Below are 19,010 nucleotides of genomic sequence, written 5' to 3'. Positions count from 1 at the left end.
GAAAGATGGGAAATGGTAGTCTAGTCTTTCGAGATTTGAAGGTCAGTATTTACTTTTGTCTGCACCGTAAACTTGTTATCTATTGTCTGCTTTCTGTTCAGCTTGTTGAGTCCTATTTCTATTGATGCATGTTGCAAGGTTAAGCACAAAATGTATCCAATGCTTCCACCAAGGATTATCTTAGATTGTCTCTGTCTCATTTTAAGCATTAGTTTTATTTAATGCATCATCCAAAGGCTACATTGGAGAATCTCAATGCAATCTACTCTTGTAGCAAGGTAAAATTCAATGTTGTGAAAGCTAGGCTGCAATACAGTACTCTTATAGTTTCTCTTTCATATTGATCTTGCTTAAAACTCTAATATAAAGTATTTTTATCTGGAGGAGTGGGCACATACAGCAGAGAGTAGCAATATTGTTTCAATATGGTAGAGGGAGTATATTCTATAATACAAGGTAATTAAATCATTCCACCACTACTGATTTTATTGATACCACTCTCCTATACCATTCCCACAAAATTTCCTTTGACTCAGCCTCATCAAAGAGGAGAACCGCAGAAGCAATTAAATAGGCAGTGAGATGAGTCTTGTCCAATTCAATTCAGCATGCAGGTTTAGTGCCAAAACCTTTACAGATATCTTTTGCAGAATCTCCAAGCCTAGTTAGTTACACAAGCAGGTCCTTAGTTTCTTTTGAAACAGGCAGTATGCTTAGTGCTTTTGAACTCTTAAGGAAGGTTATTGCACATCTCCCTCCCATCTAGCAGTCTACTACTGAATGTACTTCTATTACCAGAAAAGATCATTAGTAGTTCTTTTTCATCATATATTAGAGCTTGTTAGAAATAGAGGGGGTCATTCTGACCCCGGCGGTCATGGACCGCCGGAGCCAGGGTTGGCAGGAGCACCGCCAACAGGCTGGCAGTGCCCCGCAGGGCATTCTGACCGCGGCGGTTTGGCCGCGGTCAGAGAAGGAAAACCGGTGGTCTCCCGCCGGTTTTCCGCTGCCCAAAAGTATCCTCCATGGCGGCGCAGCTCGCTGCGCCGCCATGGGGATTCTGACACCCCATACCGCCATCCTGTTCCTGGCGGCTCTGCCGCCAGGAACAGGATGGCAGTATGGGGTGTCGTGGGGCCCCTGCAGTGCCCATGCCAATGGCATGGGCACTGCAGGGGCCCCCGTAAGAGGGCCCCACAAAGAATTTCAGTGTCTGCTTAGCAGACACTGAAATACGCGACGGGTGCAACTGCACCCGTCGCACCTTCCCACTCCGCCGGCTCCATTCGGAGCCGGCGTCCTCGTGGGAAGATTGTTTTCCACTGGGCTGGCGGGCGGCCTTTTGGCGGTCGCCCGCCAGCCCAGTGGAAAACCCAGAATCACTGCCGCCCGCCAGAGTTAGAATCAGGGCCAGAGTCTCTAATTGGTAGTCAGTTTGCACTCAGTCCAAGCAGGAACCCTCACTCTAGTTAGGGTGATGGAGATACACAACTAGGGTAACCCCTGCTCACCCCCTTGGTTACTTGTCACAAGCAGTCAGGTTTATCTCACAGGCAATGTGTAAAGTATTTGTACCAACGCACACAGTAATACAGTGAAAACACTACAAAATGGGCACCACACCAGTTTAGACAAAATAGCCAATATTTATCTAAATCAAGCAAGACCAGGACCACAACAATCCAACATACACAAGTCAAGATATACATTTTTGAAATAAAAAGAGTCTTAGCCTATAGAAAACAATGGAAACAATATTGTTACACAAAGTACCTGGTTTGTGTCAAATATAAAGCCTCATAGTCGAGCGTGCGTCAGACAAGTCAGCGATGTGTCGATTCCTTACTCGCAACTGAGGCCGTGCGTCGTTTCTTCTGCGGTCAGGTCGGCGATGCGTTGTTTTTCCCTCCTGCATGAGAACGATGCGTAGATTTCTGGACAGGGCACCTTGGGTCCGCACACGTTTATGTTGATTTTGATGCCCAGCGATGATGCATGAGAAATACGGCTGTATGGTGATGGAAAACTGCATTGCATGGGGTCACGTCATTTTCAGCAGCCGCAAGCGGGTGTTGCATCATTCCTACAGCCGTGATACAGGTGATGCATTTATTTCCCAGCTGCGATGCAGGTGGTACATCGATTTCAGCCACAAGGCGGGTGGGGCATCGTTTTTACAGCCATGTTGCAGGTGGTGCATTCCGGTGTGTGGATTTCAGTCTTTGTTCTACCAGCTTCACCTTTCAACTGCCCAGGGACTGGACAGGGCACCACTTGGCAGGGCAGGAGTCTCAGCAGAGAGTCCAGGTCCTGGCAGAGGAAGTGTTTGATGGCACTGAGACTTCAAAACAGGAGGCAAGCTCAGTCCAAGCACTTGGAGATTCTTCACAAGCAGGAATATCCCACAAAGTATAGTCTTTGTCCTCTTTCAGGCATAAGCAGCAACTTCTCCTTGGCAGAGGTTCCTCTTGGTTGAAGAAGTAATCTGAACATCTGGGGCTTTGGGTCCACTACTTATACCCCTTTCTGTCTTTGAAGTAGGCAAACTTCAAAGGAAAGTCTCTGTTGTTCACAAGATCCTGGCTTGACCAGGCCTGGTTCCAGACTCACACTAGGGGGTTGGAGACTGCACTGTGTGAGGATAGGCACAGCCCATTCAGGTGTAAGTGACAACTCCTCCCTCCACCCCAGCCCAGAGGGCCCATCAGGCTATGCAGGCCACACCCCAGCTCCCTTTGTGTCAATGTCTAAAGGGCATTCACAAACAGCCCAAATGTCAGCCTGACCCAGACAGGGAATACACAAGCAGGCAGAGACACAGAATAGTTTAAGCAAGAAAATGGCTACTGTTAGAAATGGGGTATTTGGTTGACAGTCAGGTTACCCCCTGTTCAAGCAAGGACCCTCACTCTAGTCAGGGTAAAAGAGAATCACCCTCAGCTAACCGCTGCTTACCCCCTTGGTAGCTTGGCAGAGCAGTAGGCTTAACTTCAGAGTGCTAGGTGTAAAGTATTTGTACCAACACACACAGTACCTTAATGCAAAACACTACAAAATGACACAACACCAGTTTAGAAAAATAGGAAATATTTATCTAAACAAAACAAGACCAAAACGACAAAAATCCGACATACACAAGTCAAGTTAGGAATTTTTAGAGATTAAACTCAAAAATAGCGCTTAGAAACAAAAATGCTTCGATGAGATGTTAACACGGCGTCGTGACGGAGTCGTTCCCAACAAGCCGACACCAGCGGCGCCGGACACGGAGTCGTGTAGACCCCCAAGTACAGTACCTTTAGTGAAGAGTGAAAACAAGCCGATGCACGAAGTCGGGGATCGCGGCGTCTGTGCGAAACGTTGAATCCGTGCACTTCGAGCGGCGTCGGTCACGACGTGGTGCGGCGACTTCCACGGAGTCGCGGACTTCAGCGGGGCTGCAGCGGCGTCGGGCCTGCGAAGAGCGTCGCGTTCCAGCGAAGGTCACGGCGTCGGGTGCAAGAGGCGTTACCGGATTCAGCAGCAGCGCCGGTCCGGAGTCGTCCGAAGTCGATTTCCTTGGAGTTCCACCAGCTTTCCTTTCAAGGGCCCAGGGACTGGATAGGGCACCACTTGACAGAGTAGGAGTCTCTCCAGAGACTCCAGGTGCTGGCAGAGAGATGTCTTTGCTGTCCCTGAGACTTCAAACAACAGGAGGCAAGTTCTAAATCAAGCCCTTGGAGATCTCTTCACAAGATGGAAGGCACACAAAGTCCAGTCTTTGCCCTCTTACTCTGGCAGAAGCAGCACTGTAGGAAAGCTCCACAAAGCACAGTCACAGGCAGGGCAGCACTTCTTCCTCAGCTTTCAGCTCTTCTCCAGGCAGAGGTTCCTCTTGGTTCCAGAAGTGTTTCTAAAGTCTGTAGATTTGGGTGCCCTTCTTATACCCATTTTAGTCTTTGAAGTCACCTTTCTTCAAAGGGGACTCACACCTACTTGTGAAATCCTGCCTTGCCCAAGCAAGGCCTCAGACACACACCAGGGGGTTGGAGTCTGCATTGTCAGAGGCAGGCACAGTCCTTTCAGATGAGAGTGACCACCCCCCCCCCTCCTAGCAGAGATGGCTAATCAGGAAATGCAGGCTCCCTTTGTGTCACTGTCTAGTGCGAGGTGAGAAACAACCCAACTGTCAAACTGACCCAGACAGGGAATCCACAAACAAGGCAAGTCACAGAATGGTTTAAGCAAGAAAATGCTCACTTTCTAAAAGTGGCATTTTTAAACGCACAATCTCAAAATCAACTGTACTAAAAGATGTATTTTTAAATTGTGAGTTCAGGGACCCCAAACTCCACATGTCCATCTACTCTCTAGGGGAATCTACACTTTAATCATATTTAAAGGTAGCCCCCATATTATCCTGTGAGAGAGACAGGCCTTGCAACAGTGAAAAACAAAATTGGCAGTATTTCACTGTCAGGACATATAAACCACATTACTATATGTCCTACCTTATCCATACACTGCACCCTGCCCTTGGGGCTAACTAGGGCCTACCTTAGGGGTGTCTCACATGTAAGAAAAGGGAAGGTTTAGGCCTGGCAAGTGGGTACACTTGCGAAGTCGAATTTACAGTGTAAAAATACACATACAGACACTGCAGTGGCAGGTCTGAGACATGATTACTGGGCTACTTATGTGGGTGGCACAACCAGTGCTGCAGGCCCACTAGTAGCATTTGATTTTCAGGCCCTGGCACCTCTAGTGCACTTTACTAGGGACTTACTAGTAAATCAAATATGCCAATCATGGATAAACCAATTACATACAATTTTACACAGAGAGCATATGCACTTTAGAACTGGTTTGCAGTGGTAAAGTGCTCAGAGTTCAAAAGCCAACAGCAACAGGTCAGAACAAATAGGAGGCAAAAAGATTGGGGATGACCCTGCATAAGCAAAAAAGTCCAACACCTACTTTCTAAAAGTGCCATTTTCAAACTGACAATTTAAAAAACAATTTTACCAAAATATGGGGGTCATTCTGACCCTGGCGGTCCATGACCGCCATGGCGGAGGGCGGCGGAAGCACCGCCAACAGGCTGGCGGTGCTTCCTGGGCGATTCTGACCGCGGCGGTAAAGCCGCGGTCAGAAAAGGGGAGCCGGCGGTTTCCCGCCGGTTTCCCGCTGGCCCAGGGTATCCGCCATGGCGGCGCTGCTTGCAGCACTGCCATGGGGATTCCGACCGCCTTCCCGCCATCCTGTTTCTGGCGGTGTCCACCGCCAGAACCAGGATGGTGGGAACGGGTGCCGTGGGGCCCCTGGGGGCCCCTGCACTGCCCATGCCACTGGCATGGGCAGTGCAGGGGCCCCCTAACAGGGCCCCACAAAGATTTTCACTGTCTGCTTTGCAGACAGTGAAAATTGCGACGGGTGCCACTGCACCCGTCGCACCCCTGCAACTCCGCCGGCTCCATTCCGAGCCGGCTTCATTGTTGAAGGGGCTTTCCCGCTGGGCCGGCCGGCGGTCTTCTGGCGGTCGCCCGCCGGCCCCGCGGGAAAGCCAGAATGGCCGCCGCGGTCTTTCGGCGGGAACCGCTTGGCGGGCGGCGACCGCCGCGGTCAGAATGACCGCCTATGTCTTTTTAAATTGTGAGTTCAGAGACCTCAAACGCCAATCTGCATCCGCTCCGAAAGGGAAACTGCACTTAAAAGATTTTTAAAGGCAGCCCCCACGTTAACCTATGAGACAGATAGGCCTTGAAACTGTGAAACTGGAATATGGCAGTATTTCGCTGTTAGGACATGTAAAACACACCAGTACATGTCCCACCTTTAACATACACTACACTCTGCCCATGGGGCTACCTAGGGCCTACCTTAGGAGTGCCTTACATGTACAAAAAAGGGAAGGATTGGGCCTGGCAAGTGGGTACACTGGCCAGGTCGAATTGGCAGTGCAAGACTGCACACACAGACATTGCAGTGGCAGGCCTGAGGTATATTTACAGGGCTACTCATGTGGGTGGCACAACCAATGCTGCAGGCCCACTAGTAGCATTTGATTTACAGGCCCTGGGCACCTCTAGTGCACTTTACCAGGGGCTTACTGTTAGAAATGGGGTCTTTGGTTGGCAGTCAGGTTACCCCATGTCCAAGCAAGGACCCTCACTCTAGTCAGGGTGTCACACACTATCCAAATTATCCTGTGCCCACCTACATCCTGGTAGCTTGGCATTAAGCAGTCAGGCTTAACTTAGAAGGCAATGTGTAAAGTATTTGTGCAATAACTCATACAATACAACAATATAACACCACAAAAATACACTACACAGTGTTTAGAAAAATATATAATATTTATCTGAATAAATGCAGGTCAAAACGATTAAAGATGAAATAAGCAAATGTAGGGATATCACCGAAAGAGATATCAAGTGTCTTTAGAGTTAAAAGATTACTGTAAAAGCAATAAAAAGAGTCTTAAGTTCTCCTAGAATCAACAAGTGTCTCTTGAAGGGCAAAGTACCTGGTTTGCATTGAAAAATCCTCGCAAGGGACAGCAGAGGAGGAGATGCATGGAAGATGATGAGCGTGTGTCGGTTTTGCCCCTTCGCAAACAGACTTGCGTCATTATATTCCATGCGGGGAAGAGGTTGTGTTGATTTCCGGCGCGCGGACTTGGATCCTCTTCGGGTTGCGGGGTTTTCAGATGCCCCAGGGATGATGCGTGGAATCCTGGGCTTGCGGAGCGAAGTCACAGCGGCTGCGTCGATTCTGGTAGGTGATGTGTGGAATTTTCTTCCGCAAGGCAGCCGCTGCATCGATTCCTCTCAGGAAGTTGGGCGTCGTCATTCTGAGTCAGCTTGCATTGATCCAGTAGGGCTATGCGTTGAAGTTCGGTCGCGTCGCTGGCGCTGCGTCGATCTTCTGTTTGTGAAGTCGGGCTGCGTCATTCCGGACTCGGCGTGCGTCGTTCTTGTCAGGCTGTGCATCAAATTTTTGCCGTACGGGTTTTTCAGCTGCAGAAGAAAAGTCTTTTTGGTCCTGAAACTTCAAGGAACAGGAGGCAAGCTCTATCCAAGCCCTTGGAGAGCACTTCTGCAGCAAGGCAAGAGAGCAGCAAGACAGCAGGGCAACAGCAAGGCAGCAGTCCTCTTCAGAAAGCAGTCAGGTGAGTCATTTAGGCCACCAGCAGATCTTCTTGTCAGGGTGCAGGTTCTGGTTCAGGTTTCTTCTCCAGGAAATGTCTGAGGTGGTAGGGCAGAGGCCCTGATTTTATACCCAAATGTGCCTTTGAAGTGGGGGAGACTTTAAAGAGTGGCTTAGAAGTGCACCAGGTCCCCTTTCAGTTCAATCCTGTCTGCCAGGGTCCCAGTAGGGGGTGTGGCAGTCCTTTGTGTGAGAGCAGGCCCTCCACCCTCCCAGCCCAGGAAGACCCATTCAAAATGCAGATGTATGCAAGTGAGGCTGAGTATCCTGTGTTTGGGGTGTGTCTGAGTGAATGCACAAGAAGCTGTCAACTAAACCCAGCCAGACGTGGATTGTAAGGCACAGACATATTTAAGTGCAGAGAAATGCTCACTTTCTAAAAAGTGGCATTTCTAAAATAGTTATATTAAATCCAACTTCACCAGTCAGCGGGATTTTGTATTACCATTCTGGCCATACTAAATATGACCAGATCTGGTAGCTCCGGACCACTCAGAATGGCGAGTGCCAGAATTCCAACTGATATTATTGCTTGGGTTGAAATATCACTACCTGTAAGGAGGACATAAGAGGGAGCACCACCTGGGTGTTTTTGGAATATATGAAATCCTCTGCTGCTCACAATTACAAAGTCATTAAGCAGTTCCTGGTAGGTCTTAAATAATACAGGTGACAACAGAGAGAAGGGTTTTCTAATGTACTTATGAATTGATGGATTTAGTCATTTATCACCATATTTACTGCTATATATGTTTATTGGACAGATAGGTTTAGCAGCATTCCAGTCACTGCAGGCAGAATACTTGGACCCCAGTCAGCAGTATCCTAGGTATAAGTGTAAAGCATTAGTATATACAGTTTACCCTTGCTCACAGTGCCTGGTAAAAAAAAGTAAAACAAGAGAATGTTTTCAACAATTCATTCTAATCATACATAAATCAAATCCAATAAGTACACAACCCGTATCGTAAAAGGTGTTAAGTATACTTACACATGTCCTAATTCATGCGCGATCGTAAAAGCAGAGCTTAATCCATTTTCTTCGCTTATTGAGCAGCTGCGATATGGGTCACACATTGTGCCTAGTTCCGCTAAACCTAAAAATGCAAATAATGTATAAATACATTTGTAAAATGTCAATTATGCTTCCACGTTTACAATCTAAGACTGGAAGGAGGAAAAGAGACGTGTAACCTTCCAGGTTTCTGTAGGTTCGGTTCATGTTCAGTATGTGAATCTCTAATGGAAATGCTCATAACCATTGACAAATAATTGTAACAATTTTTAGCAGAGTAAGGTGTTTTATTGTTCGTACATCTACATATGATTGTGAGAGTGCAGAAAACATATTTTTTGCATTTAAACTATAGCTCTTGCCTTTAAACCGTGAAGACCGGCAAGTATGGCTGTGCATGTACTGTTCGTTGGCACATATGTACATTTATAAGGTATACAAAGGTGGAGTCTTGTAAAGGAATGTCTGAACCTGAATAGGAAGCGCTCCTTTGACATAGCTTCGTACATGGTTTGGTAGGTGACTGGCTGAGCTAAGAATTGTCTCAGTCCGCTTTTAAAATGACTACCATTAGTGACAAGTAAGATATCTAAAGTATGTCTGTGACGTTCAAAAATTTTCAAAGTATAATTCTGTTGTTTGTGGTAGTTCTGATGCAAAATATATGAGGTCACAGCATATTATAAATATACTAGATAAAAAAAACATGGAAAATTATTGACAAAATTTACTTAACAGTTGTTTAAAGTGCTTCTGTGTGTTATTTGTTCACCAGTACCTAAGGCTACTAGGTTTGACGTTGAATATGTGAACGTGAGATAAGAGTGGCAGTAAGACCTTTTAAAAGGGATGTACATTGTATGTGCCTGTTAAGGAATGAGATTTGGGAAAATAATATGCATCCTACGTACATTTATAAGTTTGAAAAACGGAGAAACTTAAGTTCTATCTGGGCAGTAAGACTCAGTGCACTAAAACTATTCTTTCAGCCACAGAGGTAAAGAGATTGAATTATCACAGAAGGAACCACTATTAACTTTCCGGCTCTTCCCATTTGCACCCTCTGTTTTTGGCCAGCCCATTGCTAGCCATTTATCTCTACACGGAGCTATGTGGAGATTAAAAGGATGTACTTTCCGGGAACAACAGTGGCACGCAACAAGACTGCTTGTGCTTGCTGTTACAAAAATCGATATTTACCAGTTGTTTTAACAAGTATTTGATTTTATCATTTATCAGATTTGCCATTACTTACCCAGAGTATCACACTTCTCGCTGGCTCTACAGATATCTTCCCTACGACCAAAAAAATAATAATTTGCTGATGTTATGTACTACTTGAATTCATAATTTCCAGTGTTCAAATTACATTTACATCAAAGGTGACTGTAGAGTTACACTGGTGAAAGCTATTATATTTTCACAGTATTTAATCTTGCAGTTTTTGGAAAAGATCACAGCAAGAATAAATGTGGTATTTGTATAGTACCGCTAGGTTTGTGCAATACAAGTAATACCTACATACATATAAACATATGAACATGCATACATACAAGTTAATGCCATTACAAAGTGCTCCTTAAATTACATTCTGTTATCAAGGTACTTAAAAGCTTTTTTTGCATTCTTTTACAGTACTTAGGATTAACTGAATCTAGAGCAGAGAGTTGTTTAAACTATTTCAAAAATACATTCATACAAAAACATACTTTAGTATAATGACAGCAGATACAACTGCATATAATTCTAAATGAAAAGTGGATTTAAAGTCATGCATTCACAATAAATTATTACATTTTGTAATAAAATGCAAATAAGTCAAATCTTAGCAGTGAAACCTCCAACACAGTGCACGAGTTAATTTCAGGCAGTGCTGCCCACTAAGCTTGAAACGCAGAGCATCCATTTTTATCTGTTGAGCTAAAGAACTAAAAAAATCATTCTAGATATTATGAGTTGTGTGGGAGTCTAAGGTCTCATGTAGGGGCATCTAGTTGCAAGCTGAAACCAACTTGACCTTAGCAAATGAGCGCCATATGCTGGTTTCCAAAACTACAGTGTTCTGAACCACCTGGGACACAAAGGTGTAACCTGAGCTGCATTTATGTACGTATTAACTCAAAATATTTTACTGAGAATTCAGTTAAACTGGGAAAGTGTGTTTAGAATTCTTGCCTTTTCTGTGTATTCACCCTGGATTTTTCACCTTTTGCTGGACTCTATATTTTCGCTGGCTTTAGAACTTTGTGCACTTTATCCTTGCTAACCAACAACAGAGTGCCTGTGCCCTACTTTAATCATGGTTGAATTAGCATACTCCTAATTGACATATTTAACTTGCCTGTAAGTCCCTATTATACGGTATAAAGTGTATTTAGGACCTCGAAGTTAAATACGCTAGTGAACTGCAGCACTCATTGGGCCATTTATACATTGGAGGTGCAAACATGGCTTCAGGCCTACCACTGTAACCTGACTGTTGGAGTGTAAAAACAGCAATTTGACCTGTTAAAATAAACCTTTTGGCAAGTAAATTCCTTCCTTCTAAATATTAAGTCACCACTATATAGGCCTTGTAAGACCACAAGGCAGGGTGCATGGTAATTAAAAGTAGGACATTAAGACTTTTAATTTTAACATGTCCTTACAGTGACTAGCACTCAAAGGTTATTCTCACTGTGGCAGGCCATGGAGTCATGTATAACAAAACATTAATATACTAATACTATATCTCAGGAATGGCACCAACTAGTAAAATAATTAAACAACTATTTTTAACAATTATTAAAAATCCAATTCAAATGTAAAGTCGGATTTGTATTAAATATGAAGGAAAACTAACTTACAGAAAAAAAGCTGACTTGAATGGGGAGGGATTGCTTCTCTGAATTACACTTGGCATCCTTTCAGATACTGCAGTGTCAAATTCTGCTTCAGTGTCAAATCATACTTGAATGGTCTGCTTCATTCACAAAGAACATATGAGGCACACATGAAAGGTGGAGAATGCCAAGACAATTCTTGTGGATCCACAGTTTGGTTGCTGTTTTGGACCAACCAGACGTCTGTCTCTGGGCTTACATATAACCCCTGGGGAACACTTAAAAGCGGAGAGAACTGAATGCCAAGACAATTCTTGTGGATCCACTTTCTTTTTGCTGAAAGACTCTGCTTTTGTCCTACCAGATGTCTATCTTTGGGGTTATTGTGGGTCCAGGGGCTGCCTAAAACTGGATTTTAGTGTTAGATGTGGAAGGACACTAGAATTACCATAGTACATTCCCCCTACCACACACACATCTAGCACTCAGAGCCCACATGTGATGTGACTTAAGACTTTCACCATTTTAAAAATGCCAGATTGTGTAGGGTTGGCCCTGGGAACATTTAATCCATTGGTTATGGCAAGCCCAGTAGTCATTCTTACCCACTAGCTGGTGCTAGGAATAAATATGACACCTCTAGTCACCTACTTCAGAACACTTTTTGGACCTGCAGAAGATCAGTACAGAACTGTACCTTTTCACAGTAACCTGAGAGAAGCCCTGAAATACTGAACCTGCTCCCTCTTGTAACCCGTCAAAGGAGTGGACTTTAAGCGTCAGTTGGCCTCCTATGTAAGCTACAGCACCATAACGAACTGCAAAAGGTGTTTTCCTGTAAGTACTCAGCTGACACCTGGCAACTGGACACGGACTGCACCCTATAGTTGGAAATGCCTGACACCTGGTAAGTGCCTCCTCTGAAGTCCTGGGGGGTTTGCTAATGTACTCCTGTGGTGTATTTGGTCTGAATCTGAAGTTAAAACCTTTGACCAGAACAAACCTAGCTGATGTATCTTACACGTGCGTCATCATAAGCAGCCTCAATATGCTTAGATCCGGGTCTACCATGACAAGTGACTATCATTGGTGGTTTGTGTTTCTAGGATTCTGGGATCCTTTGGATTTTTATCCTTAGGATGTTTTTTGTTGTGCATTTTTATTTTACTACTATTTTGGCACTACATAAATACTTTACACATTGCTCTAAGTTAAGCCTCTCTGCTTTGTGCCACAGCTACCAAGTGGCTGAGCTCAGGTTACTTTACTGCCTTTGGAAGTTCACCCTAACAAGGGTTCTGATTATTCCTTGAGGTAGGTAATCACCCATCCCAAATAATTCAATTTCTTATAGTATTATAGACAATCCTTTTAGTAGAACACTTGTTGCTCCTTTATTTATCCATTCATATTCTTTTCCTGCATTCTACTCTATTTCCAAGCTTCCAGAGCTACATAATGTATATCCACTCAAACATAAAATCAGAAATACCTACTCCAATACTGCCATGAAGGCATATGTAAAGGTGCTCATCAACCAGGGTTATCACAGTCTATTAAATTAGAGTCTACCACTTAACTCATTCAGCATAATAGATTTCTTCCTACATGCTACTGCTCCCCATAAAAGAGTATATGATGTTTTAAATTACCTTTCTCTGTCATTAACATGTGCAGTGATGCACCTCATTGCAACCTCTGCCACAGCTGACGAAGCCACATCTCAACAGTTGTCTGATCTTTATGGACTGTTGTGGGTGTTAATGTTAACAACAGCAAAAGCTTGATAGTAATTAAGTTGCCTCAGCAAACATTTCACTCTCCACATCACATTGCCCACACCCAGGAAACTTCAGTTCTGATCACTGACTTCAGTCTTCCCCTGACTCACTCTATGAAGCCATGATCACATGGCATACTTTGTTAAGGGTATGGTGGTACCAGCCTTAACATATTGCCTCCAGCATTAATTATTTCTATTTGTCTTCATCGGATTAAACAGATTGGGGGCCAAGGCACCAAAAGTACAAGAAATGATAAAGTGTTGTATTCATATTTTGCAAGATGGAAATCGTGTCAATTCACATTTCAGCCATGAATAACTGAAGTACAGGTGCCATAGCAATGAACCTTTGTCCTTCACAGGGGTCGGTTGTAACGCCAAACCACAACTAGAATCTGCGTCTTCCAGATAGTCTAGAAAGATTATACCAAACACAGGGGATCAGTAAGGATCAGTCAACACCTAGGGCCGTATTTATACTCTGGTTGCGCCGAATTTGCGTCGTTTTTTTCGACGCAAATTCGACGCTAAACTAACGCCAACTAACGCCATATTTATACTATGGCGTTAGACGCTTTGGGCGCCAAAGTGCCCGGAGTGTGCGTCATTTTTTAGCGTGAACCCCTTCCTTGCGTTAATGATATGCAAGGGAGGCGTTCCCGTCTTAAAAAATGACTCCCAGGCCTTTACGTGGTATTTATACTCCCGGGCAAAAATGACGCCCGGGAGTGGGCGTGGCCAAAAACAGCGCATTTGCGCCGCTTTTTAACGCCTGGGTCAGGCATGGCGTTAAGGGACAAGTGGGCTCAAAATGAGCCCAGAGTGCCCTCCCCTGCCCCCAGGGACCCCCCCTGCCACCCTTGCCCACCCCAGGAGGACACCCAAGGACGGAGGGACCCATCCCATGGACATTAAGGTAAGTTCAGGTAAGTTTTTTTATTTTTATTTTTTGTGGCATAGGGGGGCCTGATTTGTGCCCCCCTACATGCCACTATGCCCAATGACCATGCCCAGGGGACAGAAGTCCCCTGGGCATGGCCATTGGGCAAGGGGGCATGACTCCTATCTTTACAATGATAGGAGTCATGTTGATGGGCGTCGAAAAAAAATGGCGCAAGTCGGGTTACGACGATTTTTTCGACGTAACCTGACTTGCCCCATTTTAAGACGCCCATACGCCATTTTCCCCCTACGCCGGCGCTGTCTGGTGTACGTGGCTTTTTTCCACGCAAACCAGGCAGTGCCGGTCTGCTTGCGCCGGCTAACGCCATTCCATAAATACGGCGCCCGCATGGCGCTTCAGAATGGCGTTAGACGGCGCAAAATTTTTTGACGCTAAACTGCGTTAGCGCAGTTTAGCGTCAAAAAGTATAAATATGGGCCCTAATGCCTACATGATACACAATATTTGAGTCTCACCTTAAAATCTGTGAAGTCTGTTTCACATCGTAAATGGAAGCACAACAGAAGGCAATCAGGGAGATAATGTAGTAGTTCTTTCATTATAGATATATCCATGAATTTGGGCAGTTTAGGTAAAACAACAATTAGGCACCCATTTTAAGTGTATTATGATCAATGTAGGATTTTTAAGTAGCTGGACAATTAACAGGGAGCAAGTGACTCATTAGGTGAAGAGGCTGCTGTAAACATCTTAATCACCTCACTTCACTATAAGCGTTTCACCAACTTGCAATCATACAGTTGGTGAGGTTGTTGATGTTGTGTAGAATGGCCTCCTACTAAACTTTCGAGAAAGCACCTCACAAAATGCAGCATCTAAGATACTTTACAGGTATGTTATGTACAAATGGAGTGCTGCTTTGACCTAATCACAGAATATTATCGGAAAAGGGCAGCCAGGAAGAATGCCAGCAAGATTCCGTAACGGTAGGCACTTGGGCTTGTGCAGGAAACATTTTCAGTAGAGCAGAGGAACGAATAAAGACTTTGGCAGGAAAATGATAGTTACATTCAGACAGTAAATTCTGAAACCACAATTGGAATCTTGACAGACTTCTGTCAATGTACTCCATTAAAATGTCTGTAACGGGGGTGTCCAAGATAGGTCCAGCATCTGATTTTCAGGATAGGCAAGTAAAATACAATTACATATAATAATATGAACGCAAAACAATTTCCATAGTTCATTATTAACTTGACAACCTGACATCCATATGCCCTTTCTAGACCTATGTTGCATGTACTTGATAGATGAATTAAGCAGCTGGGCAAGTAACAATCTATTATTTATGTTGGAAAGAAACGTTCACAATTAAGAATCAACGTTTGGTAAATCGAGCTATAAGAATTTCAGGCACCAGGACGGTTTCGAAATAGCATTGGTGGAGCTTCCAGAATACTGTTCCCATACAATGTGAACTGTATCTGGCTACACTGTGCATAGCACATTTATAAAAAATAATGTTTTCAAGAATTGGATGACAACAGCTATTACTGTGCCCATCCCGCCACTCCTTTCAAATTTGGTAAAATTCTACATTTTCAGTTACCTTTACTGTCATTTTCCCATTACAAGTCTTTCTCGGCATATAACCCCAAAATACAATTTTTGTTGGCAAAATGCTGTAGAGAAATCATCAATTTGTAAGTGAAAAGTGGTATCACATCTTCTATTTCTGCTGTGTACAATTCTTGTGAAGAATAAAATGCCAAAAACTTCTCTCGATCCTTGAATTGCTTCCAGAGCATTTTAGATATAAGCTCCTGTACATGCCTATTCGCACTTTCAAAATCTGACTACAGAGTGTAAGAAACTGACACATAAAGCTTCTCAATATCCTTAGGGAAAACTTTTCAACCCCTACCACTAGACAGATGAACCGTGATGCACGATATGTAAATGCTACTTCTCCGAAATCACCATCTTCAAAAATGAAGTTGAAGCACAACAGCAACCGAAGAAATACTGACCTTCGCACAATGCATAGCTGTAAAAGAATGGGTGCGGCTGTGTACTGCCTGACCACTTATCTTACTCTTGCGGGTTCCTGCGTTCTCCCTTTGTGATGGTTTTTCATCTTTCTCCTCCTCCTTCTTTCCATTTTGTTTGTTTTCCCTCTCCTGCTTTCATATATGTCTGATGTGGACAAATAAGTGCCAATTCCCAAAGTGTGTCACAGTGGTCCCCGCCAACTCAAATGAAGCACTGCCTTCACATTAAGGAGCGTCTTAGCTAAGTGGTGCACCTTCATTCCTATCTCTACATCGAACATGAAACAAATCACAAACACTAAACCTTCACATTGCCACAATAACAACATATACCTGTGCATATCCAAAGAGTACAGGGATACCCTCATACCACTCTGGGTAAAGTGTATCATTGCCTCCCACAAGAGTGATGTGGTTACTGACCCATTAAACTGTACATGTACAGCCCTTAATTCAAAAACCGAACAGATGACTTTAGACCCATCATTATCTTACCCTACCTGACAGATATACTCACTAAAAGGGATGCTGTCCAACCTAATGAACACATTGACAAACACCAACTCCTTGTATTCTACCAGCCAGGTTTTAAAGCCTGGTGCAGAATGGAAACGAGCCTCTCTAAGTTATGGATGACTCTCTTAAACTTCTCGCCAAAGGGAACATATGTCTTTCTCCACTAATCCTCATAGTTCTATAAGACTGACCATGAAACCGTTCTCACTGTTCTACATAATCCATGTTTTTTATTAAACCGATCTTAGGTGATTCCAATCTTACCTCTCTTCATCTCGCAGCTGATTTAAATAAGTGAAAATTGAGATAGGATCTCCTAAACTCACCCCCTGCAGGTTTGCTGTGCAACAAAGCTCTATTCTAGCCCCATCCAGTTTAATCTGTACTAGGAACTATTAGGTCAACTCCTGCAGAAGCACAGTGTCTCCTTTCAACAATACAATCAGCTAAACTTGTACTGGACTTTCTATACAATGGATAGATGTTAACCCCCTGCCTATCAAAAAGCCAGTACAGAATGAACAACATGAAGCTCACATTCAGTCACTGTTATCTAAAGGTTACCACACTATATACAAATCATTAACTAATTAATAAGATACGGCAAAAGTAAAATTCTTTGGGAATGACTTTCACATCCCTGAACCATGAGACCTGTCTCACAGAATGCACTGATTGTAATGAGGCTCATAACTACAGATGACCAGTATTTTAGAATATTAACCAGCAAACTAAAACCCATTCCTGCAGATGTTTGGACGACGAGAACTCTGTGTGACTGTCAACCTAGTTGCTATGGACCTTGGATGCTTTCTCTTGGATAAATTATCAATGTATTTTTAAAGTCAGTCACTAATTTCACCACCTCGTTATTACTGTTGTAACTTTTTCACAGATGTTAGAGTCACTAGCAGAAATAATCTAACGGTTTGATGCATCAGTGAGCCTGTACTGACCCTGTTAAAGAGAAAATGAAGCATTTTTACATACATACCTACTTCCAGAAGAAAAAGAAAGAAGAAATGAGAGGTAATTTTGTAACCTGTAGAAATGGCAAATCTTTGAAAAAGAAGTGATTTTTTTAATTCCACAGATTTTTTGTGGATTTTGTATATGGGAACTGCATAGTTCTCACAGGTGTGAGTCGAGACTGTAAAAAATGTTATAAAGATGACAGCGAACATAAGCATACGTATTCAGATAAACCTTTAGTTATTTTTCCTCTTTCCCATGCTGCACTGATCTTAGCTCTCCGTGGAGGGTGGGCACCATTAGGACCCAGAACCCTCATGGGCCCACTTCATCCCCCGATGCTCCTGCGACTCTTTGACCGAGGGCAGTGCAGGATAGGGATTGGTTGTGATCCAGGTCATGTGAGGCATGGACAGGAAGGTTGGAGCATGAAGTGAAAGTCACTTCTGCCTCCATTGACTTGGTTTCAGGACCGGGGATATTTTAGGCCCAGTCTGCCTGGGCTTCCTCCTTTGTGACATTGCGATGATGGGAGAAGGTCAAGGCTTGAGGAGGGAGGAGAACCACAAGCGTGAATTCACACCCACCCAGTTCCCCTTTGCTGTCATGATGAACATGTGTTAGGGTGTGTTAGCATCTCACAACAATAACTCTTCTCAGCAATAGACAGACTCTCCTTACAATACTTCCTAGACCAGTGCTGAGGTGACAGGACAAGAACAAGAACCCAGATCCTGGGAGGGACATTCACACTGGCTCAGAAGCTCTGCTTTGTGGTTCTTCACTGTAGGGCATGGGACTGTCACCCCTGGTTTCACATCCTAGGGGCTCTGGAGGCAGCCTGGTGTTGGGAGGGCAGAGGCATGGCAGGTGGGCAAGGGCTCCAGGTAGTGATACTGCCCCTCAGGTAAAAAGGTGGTTTCACCTGTGTGGACCAACTAAGATTAATGGTCAAGTGTTTGGTGCTATAGCATTCCTTTCTGCTAGGTAGTACTCATTCAACGGATTCATCACCCCTTGCATGTAGTTTGCGCCAATTGTTTACTGTGATTTTTATGGAATGTTATGTTCTATAACCTTAGAGTAGTGTTTCCATTGTAAAGTGTTAACTTGGCTTATATAACAAATGTTGTGTTTGTGATGTGTTGTGAATAAACATGACCAATACCCACGCCATGGCGTAATGTCTTGCCATTGATTTATTTGGGGGTAGGTGTGTGGTCCAGTGTGGGGTGTCTCCATGTTCTGTGTTTCCTTGTAAGTGTTTATTACCGCTTCAAGTTGTGTCCCTTCTTAATGTTTGCAGTGGGCACTTCTCATCCTCTGAGGCTCTCACTCAGTACAACTGAGGTAATGTGGACAAATGGCCAAGGTAAATACTTATATGCAATGCAGGCCTGGAGAAAAGAAATATCACAGATGTATGTATCAGCCTGATTACTATAAACCAATGGGAAAATAAATTAAGCAATTGATAGGGGAGTGCAGTCATGGACTTTGTCTGTTGGAGAAGGGGGAGGAGAATGTCTGGAGTCAAAGTGGTCAGCTTAGCACCTTGTGTGGAAATAAAGTGTTGCCCTCCTTGCTGCTGGTGCATACAATCAGGCAGAAGTGTGTCCCTTTTATGATCACAGGTCAATCTCTGTCTGGTTTCAGCACAGCAGTGACTGGTCTCTGAATATAAACATTTTCGCACCTCCCACAACGGACCTAAATCACTCAGTTTACATCTGCCACTCCAGTGCCATGTTGTTTAGTG

At 44.0% G+C, this 19,010-nt stretch overlaps 1 protein-coding gene across 1 annotated transcript in view; it reads right to left on the bottom strand.

Annotated features, from left to right (window-relative positions):
* The window catches only part of ADAMTS20 (ADAM metallopeptidase with thrombospondin type 1 motif 20), a 1,292,194-nt gene that overhangs the window by 814,078 nt on the left and 459,106 nt on the right, over window positions 1–19,010 (bottom strand). The window contains exons 9-10 of the mRNA XM_069228834.1: window positions 9,459–9,499; window positions 8,180–8,285 (exon numbers count right to left, since the gene is read on the bottom strand). Coding sequence (XP_069084935.1) covers window positions 8,180–8,285; window positions 9,459–9,499 — 147 coding nt within the window. The remainder of the gene's footprint in view (window positions 1–8,179; window positions 8,286–9,458; window positions 9,500–19,010) is intronic.

Source organism: Pleurodeles waltl, chromosome 4_1 (assembly GCF_031143425.1).
Source record: "Pleurodeles waltl isolate 20211129_DDA chromosome 4_1, aPleWal1.hap1.20221129, whole genome shotgun sequence".
Classification (NCBI taxonomy): Eukaryota; Metazoa; Chordata; class Amphibia; order Caudata; family Salamandridae; genus Pleurodeles; species Pleurodeles waltl.
This window is presented reverse-complemented; position numbering and strand designations above follow the sequence as displayed.